Below are 13343 nucleotides of genomic sequence, written 5' to 3' on the forward strand. Positions count from 1 at the left end.
TAAAGATTTTATTTATTTGACAGAGAGAGACACAGCGAGAGAGGGAACACAAGCAGGGGGAGAGGGAGAGGGAGAAGCAGGCGTCCCGCGGAGCAGGGAGCCCGATCCGGGACTCGATCCCAGGACGCTGGGATCATGACCTGAGCTGAAGGCAGACGCTTAACGACCGAGCCACCCAGGTGCCCCTCCACCCTATTTTCAAAGAAACAGGCCAGAAGCCTTGTAAGAAACCAGGGCATAGGCTTCCTTTTCACCAGTCACTCCATGACTCATGGCAACACCTAATAAGTGACCATAAACCAGAATGAACTGAAGATATTGAGGAATATTACTTGTCTTCAAATGGCTACCTATCCAATTTTTACTTAGATGACTCGAAGTGTGATTGTGTGTTTCTGTGTGAGCACTTGACCCAGATCCCAAGGAAACCTCCAAGCGCTGTGGTTGTGACCACACCAGGGAGCATGCTTTCCCTGTAGGCTTTCCTTTTGTAGGGGGCATAGTCATTTCTGGGAAGAAAAACTTTTTTTTTTTTTAAGTTTTAATTTTAATTCCAGTTATTTAACATACAGTGTTATATTAGTTTGAGGTGCACAGTATAGTTATTCAACACCTCCATATAACACCTGATGCTCATCACAAGTGCCCTCAATCCCCATCACCCATTTCACCCCCCCCACTCCCCCGACCTCCCCTCTGGTCACCATAAGTTCTCTATAGTTTCTTGGTTTATCTCTTTTTCTTTGCTCCCCCCCTTTGCTCATTTGTCGTGTTCTTTTTTTTTTTTTTTAAGATTTTATTTATTTATTTGATGGAGAAAGAGAGAGAGATCAAGAGCAGGAACACAAGCGGGGGGAGAGGGAGAAGCAGGCTTCCCGCCGAGCATGGAGCCCTACAAGGGACTCAATCCCAGGACCCTGGGATCATGACCTGAGTGGAGGCAGATGCTTAACAACTGATCCATGCAGGCGCCCCACTCATTTGTCTTCTTTCTTAAATTCCCTGTGTGAGTGAAATCATATGGTATTTGTCTTTCTCTGACTTATTTTACTTTACTTAGCATTATACTCTCTAGATCCATTCATGTCATTGCAAATGGCAAGATTTCATTCTTTTAGATGGCAGAATAATATTCCATTACACACACACACACACACACACAGTACATACATACACACCCCACACCTTTTTTATCTGTTCATCAGTCGATGGACACTTGCGCTGCTTCCATAATTTGGCTATTGTAAATAATGCTTCTATAAACATAGGGATGCATGTATCCCTTTGAATTCATGCTTTCATATTCTTTGGGTAAATACCCAATAGTGCAATTGCTGGATTGTAGGGTAGTTCTATTTTTAACTTTTTCAGGAACCTCCATACTGTTTTCCACAGTGGCTGCATCAGTCTGCATTCCCACCAACAGTGCACTAGGGTTCCTTTTTCTCCACATCCTCACCAACACTTGTTTCTTGTGTTTTTGATTTTAGCCATTCTGACAGGTATTTTGATAGGGATTGCATTAAATGTGTAGATTGCTTTGGGCAGTATAGACATTTTAACAGTATTCTTCCAATCTGTGAGCATGGAATGTCTTTCCATTTCTTTATGTCATCTTCAGTTTCTTTTATCAGTGTTTTATAATTTTCAGAGTACAGATCTTTCACCTTTTTGGTTAGCTTTATTCCTAGGTGTATCATAATTTTTGGTGCAATTGTAAATGGGATTGATTCCTTAATTTCTAATTCTGCTGCCTCATTATTGGTGTGTAGAAATGCAACAGATTTCTGTACATTGATTTTGTATCCCGTGACTTTACTGAATTAATTTATTCTAGCAGTTTTTCAGTGGAGTCGTTCAGGTTTTCTATATATAGTATCATATCATCTGCAGATAGCAAAAGTTTTACTTCTTCCTTACCAATTTGGATGCCTTTTATTTCTTTTCGTTACTTGCTGAGGCTGGGACTTCCAGTACTATGTTAAATAACAGTGGTGGGAGTGGACATTCCTCTCATTTCTTTTTTTAAAGATTTTATTTATTTGACAAGAGAGAGACACAGCGAGAGAGGGAACACGTGCAGGGGGAGTGGGAGAGAGAGAAGCAGGCTTCCCACCGAGCAGGGAGCCTGATGTGGGGCTCGATCCCAGGATCCTGGGACCATGACCTGAGCCGTAGGCAGACGCTTAACCGACTGAGCCACCCAGGCTTCCCTCCTCTCTTATTTCTGACTGCAGAGAAAAAGTTCTCAGTTTTTTCCCTTTGAGGATGACGTTACCTGTGGGTTTTTCGTATATGGCCTTTGTGTTCCCTCTAAACCTACTTTGTTGTGGGTTTTTACCATGAGTGGATGTGGTACTTCGTCAAATGTTTTTTCCACATCTATTCAAATGATGATATGGTTTTTATCCTTTCTCTTATTGATGTGATGTACCACGTTGATTGATTTGCAAATATTGAATGACCTTGGCAACTCAGGAATAAATTCCACTTGATTGTGGTGAATGATTTATTTAATATATTGTTGGATTCAGTTTGCTAATATTTTGTAGAGGATTTTTGCATCTGTGTTCATCAAAGATATTGGCCTGTAGTTCTCTCTCTTTTTTTTTTTTTTGGTGTGTGGTGTCTTTATCTGGTTTTGGTGTCAGGTTAATACTGTCCTCAAAAAATGAATTTGGAAGTTTTCCTTCCTTTTCTATTTTTTGGGATAGTTTGGTTTGGCAGAATTTGCCTGTGAAGCCATCTGGTGCTGGACTTTTGTTGGGAACCCAACTTTTGTTGGGACTTCTTAGATTACGGACTCAATTTCTTTGCTGATAATTGGTCTGTTCGATTGTTCTATTTCTTCCTATTTCAGTTTTGGTAAGTTATATGTTTCTAGGGATTTATCCCTTTCTTCTAAATTGTCCAATTTGTTGGCATATAGTTTTTCATAATACTCTCTTGTAATTATTTGTATTTCTGTGATTGGTTGTTTCTCTTCTCTCATTTGTGATTGTATTTATTTGAGTCCTTTCTCTTTCTCTCTTGATAAGTCTAGCTAGAGGCTTATAAATTTTATTGATTTTTTTTTCAAAGAATCAGTTCCTGATTTCATTAATCTGTTCTGTTGTTTCTATATCATTTATTTCTGCTCTAGTCTTTATTATTTCCTTCCATCTGCTGTTTTTAGGTTTTGTTTGTTGTTCCTTTTCTAGCTCCTTAAGGTGTAAAGTTAGGTTGTTTGAGATTTTTCTTGCTTCTTGAGGTCAGCCTATAGGGCTATAAACTTCCCTCTTAGAACTGCTTTTTCTGGGCGCATGGGTGGCTCAGTGGTTAAGCGTCTGCCTTTGGCTCAGGTGGTGATCCCAGGGTCCTGGGATCGAGTCCCACATGGGGCTCCACATGGAGCCTGATTCTCCCTCTCCCTCTGCCCCTCCCCACTTGTTGTGCTCTCACGCTCTCTCTCAAATAAATAAATCTTAAAAAAAAAAAAAACCGCTTTTTCTGCATCCCAAAGGTTTTGGACAGTTGTGTTTTCATTTATTTCCATGTACTTTTTATTTCTTCTTTTATTTCTTGGTTGACCCATTTATTGTGTACTAGCATGTTATTTAACTTGCATGTATTTGTAGTCTTTCCAGATTTTTTCTTGTGGTTGACTTCTGGGTTCATATCGTTGTGGTCAGAAAAGATGCATGGTATGACTATGATCTTTTTGAACTTGTTGATGCTTGTTTTGTGGCCTAATATGTGATCTGTTCTGGAGAATGTTCCATGTACGCTTGAAAAGAATGTGTATTGGGCTGTTTTAGGATGGAATGTTCTTTTTTTTTTTTTAATTATACATTTTGTATTCTGAATGTCTGTTTTATTTTTTTAGGATGGAATGTTCTTAATATGTCTGTTAAATCCATCTGTCCAGTGAGTCATTCAAAGCCATTGTTTCCTTGTTGTTTTTCTGTTTAGATGATCTGTCCATTGATGTAAGTGAGGTGTTAAAGTCCCCTACTATTATATTATTTTTTAAGATTTTTATTTATTTATTTGAGAGAGAGAACATGTGTGCAAAAGCAGGCAGAGGGGCAGAGGAAGAGGGAGAAACAGACTCCCCTGCTGAGCAGGGAACCCAGTGCAGGACTTGATCCCAGGACCCTGGGATCATGACGTGAGCCAAAGGCAGATGCTTAACTGACTGAGCCACCCAGGTGCCCCAAAGAAAACTATTATAAAGGAATAGTTTATTAAATAGAACCATAAAGTAGTACCTACCAAGAGGTACACACTCCCCTATTAATAATTTTCCAAGTTTTCACCCTTAGGGCTTACCTTTCCATATGAACAATTTGTTTAATGAAAGACCTGCTGAGTTCCTGAACTAAGTTTTCAGACTTTAGAACACAAGCCCTACTAAGAAATGCATCTTTCAGTGTATCCAAAAGAAATATTTCATGCATATATAGATTTATATGTATGACTTTGTAAGACAATTCATGCAGTCACCCTACTCCTGTGAGTAACGATGCTCTGATAGTTTCTGTCCCTTTTTCCTAAATGCTTATTGCATGATGTTAAATTTATTTTACAGCTGACTAAAAGGCTGCAGTTTTCAATCAGAAAAACTGATGTGAAAGCCTAATTTATCTACATTCAAAGATTTTCTTCACTCTGTTTTGAATGAGACGGTCCAGAAGCCTCAGAAGAAACCAGTGCATAAACCTTTGTGTAGTCTTTTCACCCCTAGTGGTTCTTGCCATTTTCATTTCTCTTATCAGGAACACCACCCTCCTTGTGGGTATTCTGACTTCACAGCAAAACTACAGTTTGCTCTCCCTTTTTAAGGTGTATTAACTGTGTGTATTAACACAGGAAAATAAGATGAACTATACACATTATGTAGAATTTGCAGGAATACTTAGAATATATAGCTATAATCAGTTCTAGGTGCTTGATATATAAGATTGCAAATTGTTTAAGCAACTATAAAGTTTAGAGGGACAGTTTACACAGACCTCCTGGCACTTAACACCAACTACAGGTTTGAGAGTTTCCAAAATTGCCTTCAGATTGAATCATTTTCTAAAAGGACTGGCAGAATTCACTGAATGCTGTTATACTCACAGTTAGTGTTTATTACAGGGAAGGATACACCTTACAATCAAGCAAGAGAAAAAGCACATGAGAGGGAGTTTAGGGAAGTACCAGAGGCAGAGTTGCCATGTTTTCTGTCCGTGGAGTCAGGGATGTGTTATTGTGTTACTTTCCAAAATGAAGGTGTACAGTTATACACAGGATATTACCAATTAGGGAAACTTACCTGATCCTGTGTCCAGAGTAATTATTGGAGTTCTGTCATATGACCAGTGTAGACTGAATGGTTTCATATGGTTATTCTCAGCCTCTTGGTCCACACCACCAGGTGATTGAAAGCCCCACCTAAAATCATATTCTTGGTCTTTCTGGTGTGGTCAGCCTTGTCCCTAAATCATATTGTTAAACTGTCTAATGTGACTGAAGACCCTACGGCATTCCTTTGAGGCCTGACACGCCAGGGGCTTAGAACTATCTTTCAGATATTGAGGACAAAGGCCTTCATTGTGTATATAATTTATTTGCTGCATAATTTACTATTTAAGAGTTTATTGGGGGCACTTGTGGGGCTCAGTCAGTTGTGTCTGACTCGATCTCAGCCCAGGTCTTGATCTCAGGGTTGTGAGTTCAAGCCCTGTATTGGGCTCCATGCTGGGTGTGGAGCTTATTTTTAAAAAAAATAAAGAGTTTATACACTGATTTATGAAATTCAGTAGAAACAGCAAAATTAACCTATATCATTATTACTTTTGTTATTAAGTCTTTGATTTCTAACTTGTATATCACATACGAGGCTTGGAGTGATTCTCAATTTGTTTCACTGATGCTTGCTTAGTGGATAGGAGCCTACTAGACTACCTCTTGGTTTGTGTAGGCATTTAAACCAGAGACCATGATATACACTAGAAGGATGTAGGGAATATTCCCTGGATTCATTAAAGTCCTGTGCTCTTGGGGTGCCTGGGTGGCTCAGTCGTTAAGCGTCTGCCTTCGGCTCAGGTCATGATCCCTGGGGTCCTGGGATTGAGCCCCGCATCAGGCTCCCTGCTCCGTAGGAAGCCTGCTTCTCCCTCTCCCACTCCCCCTGCTTGTGTTCCCTGTCTTGCTGTCTCTCTCTCTCTGTCAAATAAATAAATAAAATCTTAAAAAAAAAAGGTCCCATGCTTTTTCCTAACATATAGCTATGAAGACATTGAACAAAGCCTTCATTTGTCTATATCTGCATTCTCTGTCGTTTTAGGAGAAAAAGTCCAACATGAGATGGAGACTATTCTTAAAGCAGAACCACATGAAGAACTTTCCTGCTGGCAAATCTGGCAACACATTGCTAATGACTTAACCCGGTGTCAAGACTCCATGATAAAAAGTTCTCAATTCTACAAACAACGCGATTTACCTGGCCAGGTTGGGGCAGGACTGTCTATAACTCAGACAGGCCAGAGAACTTACCAGGGAAATGGGTGTAAAAAATTCTTCAGTGATACCTCCAACTATGATCTTCAACAGTTAAACTCAGAAGAGAAGTCTCATACATGTCATGAGTGTGGGAAATGCTTCTTTTATAGCTCAGCACTTCGTATTCATCAGAGAGTTCACCTGGGAGAGAAACGGTATAGATGTGATGAGTGTGGTAAGGAATTCAGTCAGAGCTCACATCTGCAAACCCATCAGAAAGTCCACACTGTAGGGAAGCCATTCAAATGTGAGGAGTGTGGGAAAGGCTTCAGTCGTAGATCAGAACTTAGTAATCATTGCAGGTTACACTCGGGAGAGAAACTTTATAAGTGTAAGGGATGTGGGAAGGCCTTCATTAATGCTTGCCATCTTCAGGACCATCAGAGAGTCCACACTGGGGAGAAGCCGTTCAAGTGTGATATCTGTGGTAAGAGCTTTCGTCGTAGATCGGCACTTAATAGTCACTGTGTAGTCCACACAGGAGAAAAACCGTACAAATGTGAGGAGTGTGGGAAGTCCTATACTTGGCGTTCACGTCTTCGTATCCATAAGAAAGTTCACATGGGACAGAAACCACACAAATGTGAGGAATGTGGAAAGAGCTTCTTTTCTAGGACACATCTTTATTACCACCGGAGGTTCCACACAGAGGAGAAACCCTATAATTGCAAGGAATGTGGGAAGAGCTTCAGATGGGTCTCACCTCTTTTGACACATCAGCGAGTCCACAGTGGAGAAAAACCATTCAAATGTGAAGAGTGTGGGAAGGGATTTGGTCAGAAATCATGCCTGCAAGCTCATCAGAAAGTCCACACCAGAGAAAAACCATACAAATGTGAGGAGTGTGGGAAGGGCTACAAGACAAGCTTGGATCTTGATGTGCACCAGAGTGTCCATATGGGAAAGAACCCATACACCTGTAGGGCATGTGGTAAGCACTTCACTAGGACCTCAAATCTTAAAGTTCATCAGAGAGTCCACACTGGAGAGAAACCGTACAAATGTAGTATGTGTGGTAAGGTCTTCAGTCAGTCTGGACATCTAAAGTCCCATCAGAGAGTTCACACAGGGGAGAAACCTTATAAGTGTAAGATATGTGGTAAGCAGTTCAGTTCAAGTTCCTATGTTAAAATTCATCACAGAATCCATGCTGGTGATAAATTTCATCCAGTCTCATAGGAGGGAAACCATTTGTTTCAGTAACAATGTTTCTGCCATAGCTGAATACATCCTGGTGATCCCAAGATCACACAAATGGTGCAATGAGGACTTTAGTTAGAACCTTAGCAGTTGTAGTTTTCACTCAAGAAACTGGCTGAAATAATCTTTCTTTAGGCACTTATCAAACTCTAATGGTGGATATTAAAATTGATGTCCCCTGAAATACAAGCTTCGTGAGGGCAGGGAGTTTATTTGCTGTTGAATTTATACAATCAACATTGAGTAGCACTCTGTATGTGCATTTAGTACTTGCTAAGTGAATCAAAAGGAAGAGAGAATTAGGGAAGATAGCAGAGTAGGAGGATCCTAAGCTTTCCTCCTCCCATAGATACAGCTAGGCAACAGTCACATCAGCGTAAGTAACCCAGAAATGGCCTGAAGACTGGCATAACAAACTCATCAACTAAAGGTAGAGAAGAGGCAATATCAAAGAAGGTAGGAAGGGCAAAGATGCAGTTTGAGAGTGAAACAGACTGTGGCCATCTGTGCTGGGGACAGAGCTGGTGATGTGGAGAAGGCAAAAAACAGATTATCACAGGGGGGAGACCACATGGGGAAGACAAATCCCCGTAACATTTGGCTTTGAAAGTGAGAGGGGCCAAATTTCATGAGTTCTTACAACCAGTGGGACTTAAAGCCTGGATTTTCAATGTCTGTGGGCTGGGCTCTGGGAGAGCATGACAACCAACCAGTGGAGGTACAGCCAGGAATCAGCAGTTTGAAAAATGCCAGGGGCAGACGGGAGAGAGATTGACTTACTCAGGGCATGGCCTGGAGAGGCAGGGACCCCTCCAGGAACAAAGGAGCTGGTAGGCGCCACTTCCCTCCACAGCCCCCTGGCATGAACACATGGCCACCTGCCGGAACCAGCGTGGTGCCAACACTCCTTACCTAACTTGCTTACACAGAGCCCCGCACCCCTATGGTCCAGTGGAGCCGCCTTTCCCCATCACACTCGCTTCAGTCCTGGCACTGCAAGCCCCCTCCCCCGGGAGATCAGAGCAAACCCCACGAACCCCGCATCTGACCTGCACGTTTCATGGGATATCACGTCCAGAGGTGGCCGTGGCAGCATCCAGACCAACCCACATTAGGATGTGCCCCACCCGCTGAAGACCAAACGCTGCCCACAACGGGCAGAGCGCCTCCGCAGATGACTGAAGGAAGAAGAGGCCAGGACGCAGCGGCAGGCACAGGCAACACGCTTAGGAGACGCTCCCTGAAGCGACGGTTCCCAGGGAGCAGGAGACCATGCACTGCAGGGCAGTACAGACCCCTTCGTGAGGCCGTTACCTCTGAGAGTCAAGAGACACAGCTGACTAATAACACACAGAGATAGAGACAAAATGAGGAGGGGGGTATCTCCAAATGAAAGAACAGGACGAAACCACAGGAAGAGACCTAAGCAAAACGGATGTAAGTAATATATGCCAGATAGAGAATTTAAAGTAGTGGTCATAGAGATACTCACTGGACTTGAGAAGAGTGAAGGACATAGGGAGAACCTTAGCACAGAGATTAAAAAGAACCTATCAGAGATGAAGAACACAGTAAAACACTTGATGGAATAAGTAAGCTAGATGACAGAGGAATGAATGAATGACCTGGAAGGCAGAGTAATGGAAAGTAATCAACCTGAGCAAATAAAAAGAAAAAAAATACGCAAATTGAGGATAGTCTTAGGGAAAATTTGTTTGAAGAAATAATTGCTGAAAAATTCATCTTTGTGGGGAAGGAAACATAGATCCAGGAGGCACAGAGAGCACCCCAAAAATCAGCCCAAGAAGGTCCATACTGAGACACATAGTTCTTAAAATGGCAGAAAGTTGTGATAAAATATTTTAATCAGAGAAAATGTGCAATATTTAAAAATTGTATCTGGAAAAGGAAACCAGCAAAAAAAATAATTCTCAGAAACAAAGAGGAATTGAAATGGAGAAATACACAGTACTGCATTCCACAGCATTATTTTGGTAGTATCCTATTGCAGTTGGCTCTTGGTATACCCTCAGCCTCTAGTCTGTGGTTGGGTTATTTTTTGGGTCTTGATTTCGTGTTCCATTGGTTTATACAGTAGAAAATCAACTCTTTTGTGATTTTTCTCACATTGCAGACAATTTTAACTCTATGATAACTGGCCACTGCACATAGCTTAATTGAATTTTCTCAACAATGTTAAGGCAAGGGTTCAAAGTAACATTAAAAGTGTCAGAGTAATGATAAAAATTTTAATTTTGAGTTCATCATTGATTTTTAAATTTCTGCATTTCTGTGTAATCTTTTATATGATTGCCTTCTAATTGTAGCACTTTTTTTCTTTTTTTAAATCAAACTTCTCTGGTAGAAGCTATGCCAAATTTGAAGGACATTTAGCTTGTCAGCTTCCCATATTCTTCCCTCATGCCCATGAAATAAATAATAGAAAAATTTGGGATTTGGTGGTTTCATCAGATATATTAATTACTGATGCAGAAATGACAGTTACATGTTTTTCTTTCTTGGTGGCAATACATATCTTTTGAAAAGCAGTATATAACGGAATGTGTAACATGCAACTGTGATCTGGAAATCATACTATAGAAATACATGATTATGAGATTCAAACAATGAAAAGATGAAAATCACATCATTAATGTCACACAGTTTTTAAATGGAAATAACAAATGTTCACCAATAAGAATTTGTTTAAATTTCATATGATCCCATAATAATATGGGGTGTTTGAGGTAATGTCAAGGACATGTAATATCAGGAGAACATAATACAGGCTTTGTGAAATCAGACCATAGCCTTCATAGTATAATAAAATTCATAACTCTCTTGTGTATATGTGTGTATTCTCTGTATGTCCATACATAATGTAGGAGTGGATGCTGTTAATATTCTTTGGCAAGGAGTATCTCCAGCAGACCCTGCTGAGCACAGAGCCAAATGCGGAACTTGATCCTACGACCCTGAGATCATGACCTGAGCTGAAACCCAGAGTTGGACACTTAACCAACTAAGCCACCCAGGCGCCCCTCTATTATGTTTTTATTTCTTAATGAACATCCATTTGATCAAACTGGTAAATTATGTACAATAGAATTTGAAAAATTATGAGTCCCTTACAGTTAAGTCACCTGATTAAGATTGCTCTACATTATCGTATGACACAGAAGATCAAAATTAAGGAGTAGGACTCCAGTATTCAAAAGCAAAAAAATTTTTGCTTTGAATACACTGATAAGCTAACGAGTATGATTGACCATCTTTGTAGTTGATGCACAAGATGCATCTTGAGGCATAAGCCAGGGAGCAGACAAATACTGGAGATACCAGTAAAGTCGTTATGTTGTGGAGGTTAAAAGAAATGCTTTTTTTTTTTTTTTTTTAAGATTTTATTTATTTATGTGACAGAAAGAGACAGTCTGAAAGAGAGCGCACAAGCCCGGGAGGTTGGGTGACGGGCAGAGGGAGAAGGAGAAGCAGACTCCCCGCTGAGCAGGGAGCCTGATGCGGGGCTCAATCCCAGGACCCTGAGATCGTGACCTGAGTCAAAGGTAGACACTTAACTGACTGAGCCACCCAGGTGCCCCAAAAAGAAATGCTTTGAAGAAAAAATGCAGGGGTAGGGATCATAGCATAGCAGTCAAGCCTCTAAGGGGGAAGAGCAGCTTTAGATGCCTTTCCACACTTCTTGGACACCATGGTGATATTTTAAGTGTATTGACTGAAGGGCTTTATTTACAAAATATATCTAATAGATTCATTTTCATAATCTGTTTTCTGGACTATATCTTCACAGGATACCAGATACTGAGATCCATGCTGTCTCAATTTGTGTAGTCGTTTGGGAGTCCCTAACACCACCTTGAGGTTCTTTGATTTGCTCAGGGGATTCAGAATATAGTTGGATTTAGGACTATATTTCAGTGAAAAAAATACAGAGCAAAATCAGTAAAGGGAAAAGTTACATAGATGTCCTTTTTTTAATTTACATTCAATTAGCCAACATATAGTACATTATTAGTTTTTGATGTAGTATTCAATGATTCATTAGTTGCGTATAACACCCAGAGCTCATCACATCACGTGCGCTCATTAATGCCCATCACCCAGTTACCCCATCCCACCCACGCACCTCCCTTTCCACAACCCTCAGTTTGTTTCCCGGAGTCGAGAGTCTCATGGTTTGTCTCCCTCTCTGATTTCTTCCCATTCAGTTTTCCCTCCCTTCCCCTATGATCCTGTGCTCTATTCCTTATTGTCCACATGTGAGTGAAAGGAAACCAGGCGTGAGCTTCTAAAAGCCCTCTTCCCACGGTATCAGGACTCACTCAACTCCAGCACTGAATTGTGGCCACACGTGTGAAATGCCTACAAAAAGACTTCATTAGAGACCAGTACCCAGGGTTCTTACTCAGGGCTGGTCATGTAGGCACCATCTACTTAGCATGTAACAAAATCCAAGCCTTCAATAGGAAAAGCAGGTATTCAGAATAAACCACATCATAACAGTTTAGGCACAGTGAACAGCTCTTACCAGAAATGAGATGGAGTAGTCTTCCCAAATCCATGTTCCCTGACACCAGCCAAAGTCCAGGCTTGCAAGCAGGCCTTTCTAAGGATCACGGTCTCAGAACTGCTATATAAACTTTCCTGCATACGTGGTGTACAGAAATCTAGGGCCTATAATTTTTTTTCCTTTTAAACTGTCACCAAATACTGGATAAATCATCACCAAAGCAATTATTTGTAACAAATCTCACCAGATTAAGCCAAAAGCACTTAACTTCTAAAACTGAAAAGACGACAGGTATGGCATACACCTAAGCTGCATAGCAAGGGTCCTCAAGGTGGTCACAGGTAGTGACAACACCTGAGACTGGCTGCATTGTGTTCATGCTCATGTCTCCCAACGTGGGAGGCCTAGACTCCCACCCACCCTCAGTAGTAAATTTTTAGATCTGTATCTAGTTCCAGAGCTTTTGTGAGATCATCCAGTTTCAGCTCCCACTTGTCACCATGTTTCCCCATCTTAGTTAGCTTTGAACTTACCTACCTTTGATGGGGATTGTTCGAGGTCATCATCCTTTCTCTGTGTTTGAAAAGGAGAAGCTTCCCAAGTCATTAACATCTAACCATATTGGTAGGATATCCATTTAAAGATCTGAGTGCAGGGTGCCTGGGTGGCTCAGTTGGTTGGGCGACTGCCTTCGGCTCAGGTCATGATCCTGGAGTCCCGGGATCGAGTCCCGCATCGGGCTCCCTGCTCAGCGGGGGGTCTGCTTCTCCCTCTGACCCTCTTCCCTCTTGTGCTGTCTCTCATTCTCTCTCTCAAATAAATAAATAAAATCTTTAAAAAAAAAAAAAAAGATCTGAGTGCAGTACCGCGGTATCTCCTGTTTATTTGACACACTGTGACTAATTCTAAAGTTATCAATCTCAGAACCTCTGCCTATTCATCTGGAGATTGACATTTTGTTACATATGCTATGTCTTAATACAAATATTTAATTCTTGAGAGATTTGTTTAAAGTATAAATACTTTCATATTTTTTTACTGACAAGAATAATGCCTGGACATTGAAAAGAAGTACATCAATATAGGA

At 40.9% G+C, this 13343-nt stretch overlaps 2 protein-coding genes across 7 annotated transcripts in view; one reads left to right on the forward strand and one right to left on the reverse strand.

Annotated features, from left to right (window-relative positions):
* The window catches only part of ZNF229 (zinc finger protein 229), a 474727-nt gene that overhangs the window by 174603 nt on the left and 286781 nt on the right, over positions 1–13343 (reverse strand). The gene's annotated exons all lie outside the window — the stretch shown is intronic.
* Positions 1–13343, forward strand: part of LOC102747161 (uncharacterized) — an 81153-nt gene that overhangs the window by 54403 nt on the left and 13407 nt on the right. For 2 of the 6 annotated variants that reach the window (XM_081807059.1, XM_081807060.1), the window contains one exon: positions 6314–10576. The exons of the other annotated variants lie outside the window; for them this stretch is intronic. In XM_081807059.1, the coding sequence (XP_081663185.1) occupies positions 6314–7707 (1394 nt within the window). In that variant the 3' untranslated portion in view covers positions 7708–10576. Of the gene's footprint in view, positions 1–6313; positions 10577–13343 lie in introns of those variants that run through there. 6 annotated transcript variants of the gene reach the window in all.

Source organism: Leptonychotes weddellii, chromosome 16 (genome assembly GCF_054177405.1).
Source record: "Leptonychotes weddellii isolate Sample4059 chromosome 16, ASM5417740v2, whole genome shotgun sequence".
NCBI lineage: Eukaryota > Metazoa > Chordata > Mammalia > Carnivora > Phocidae > Leptonychotes > Leptonychotes weddellii.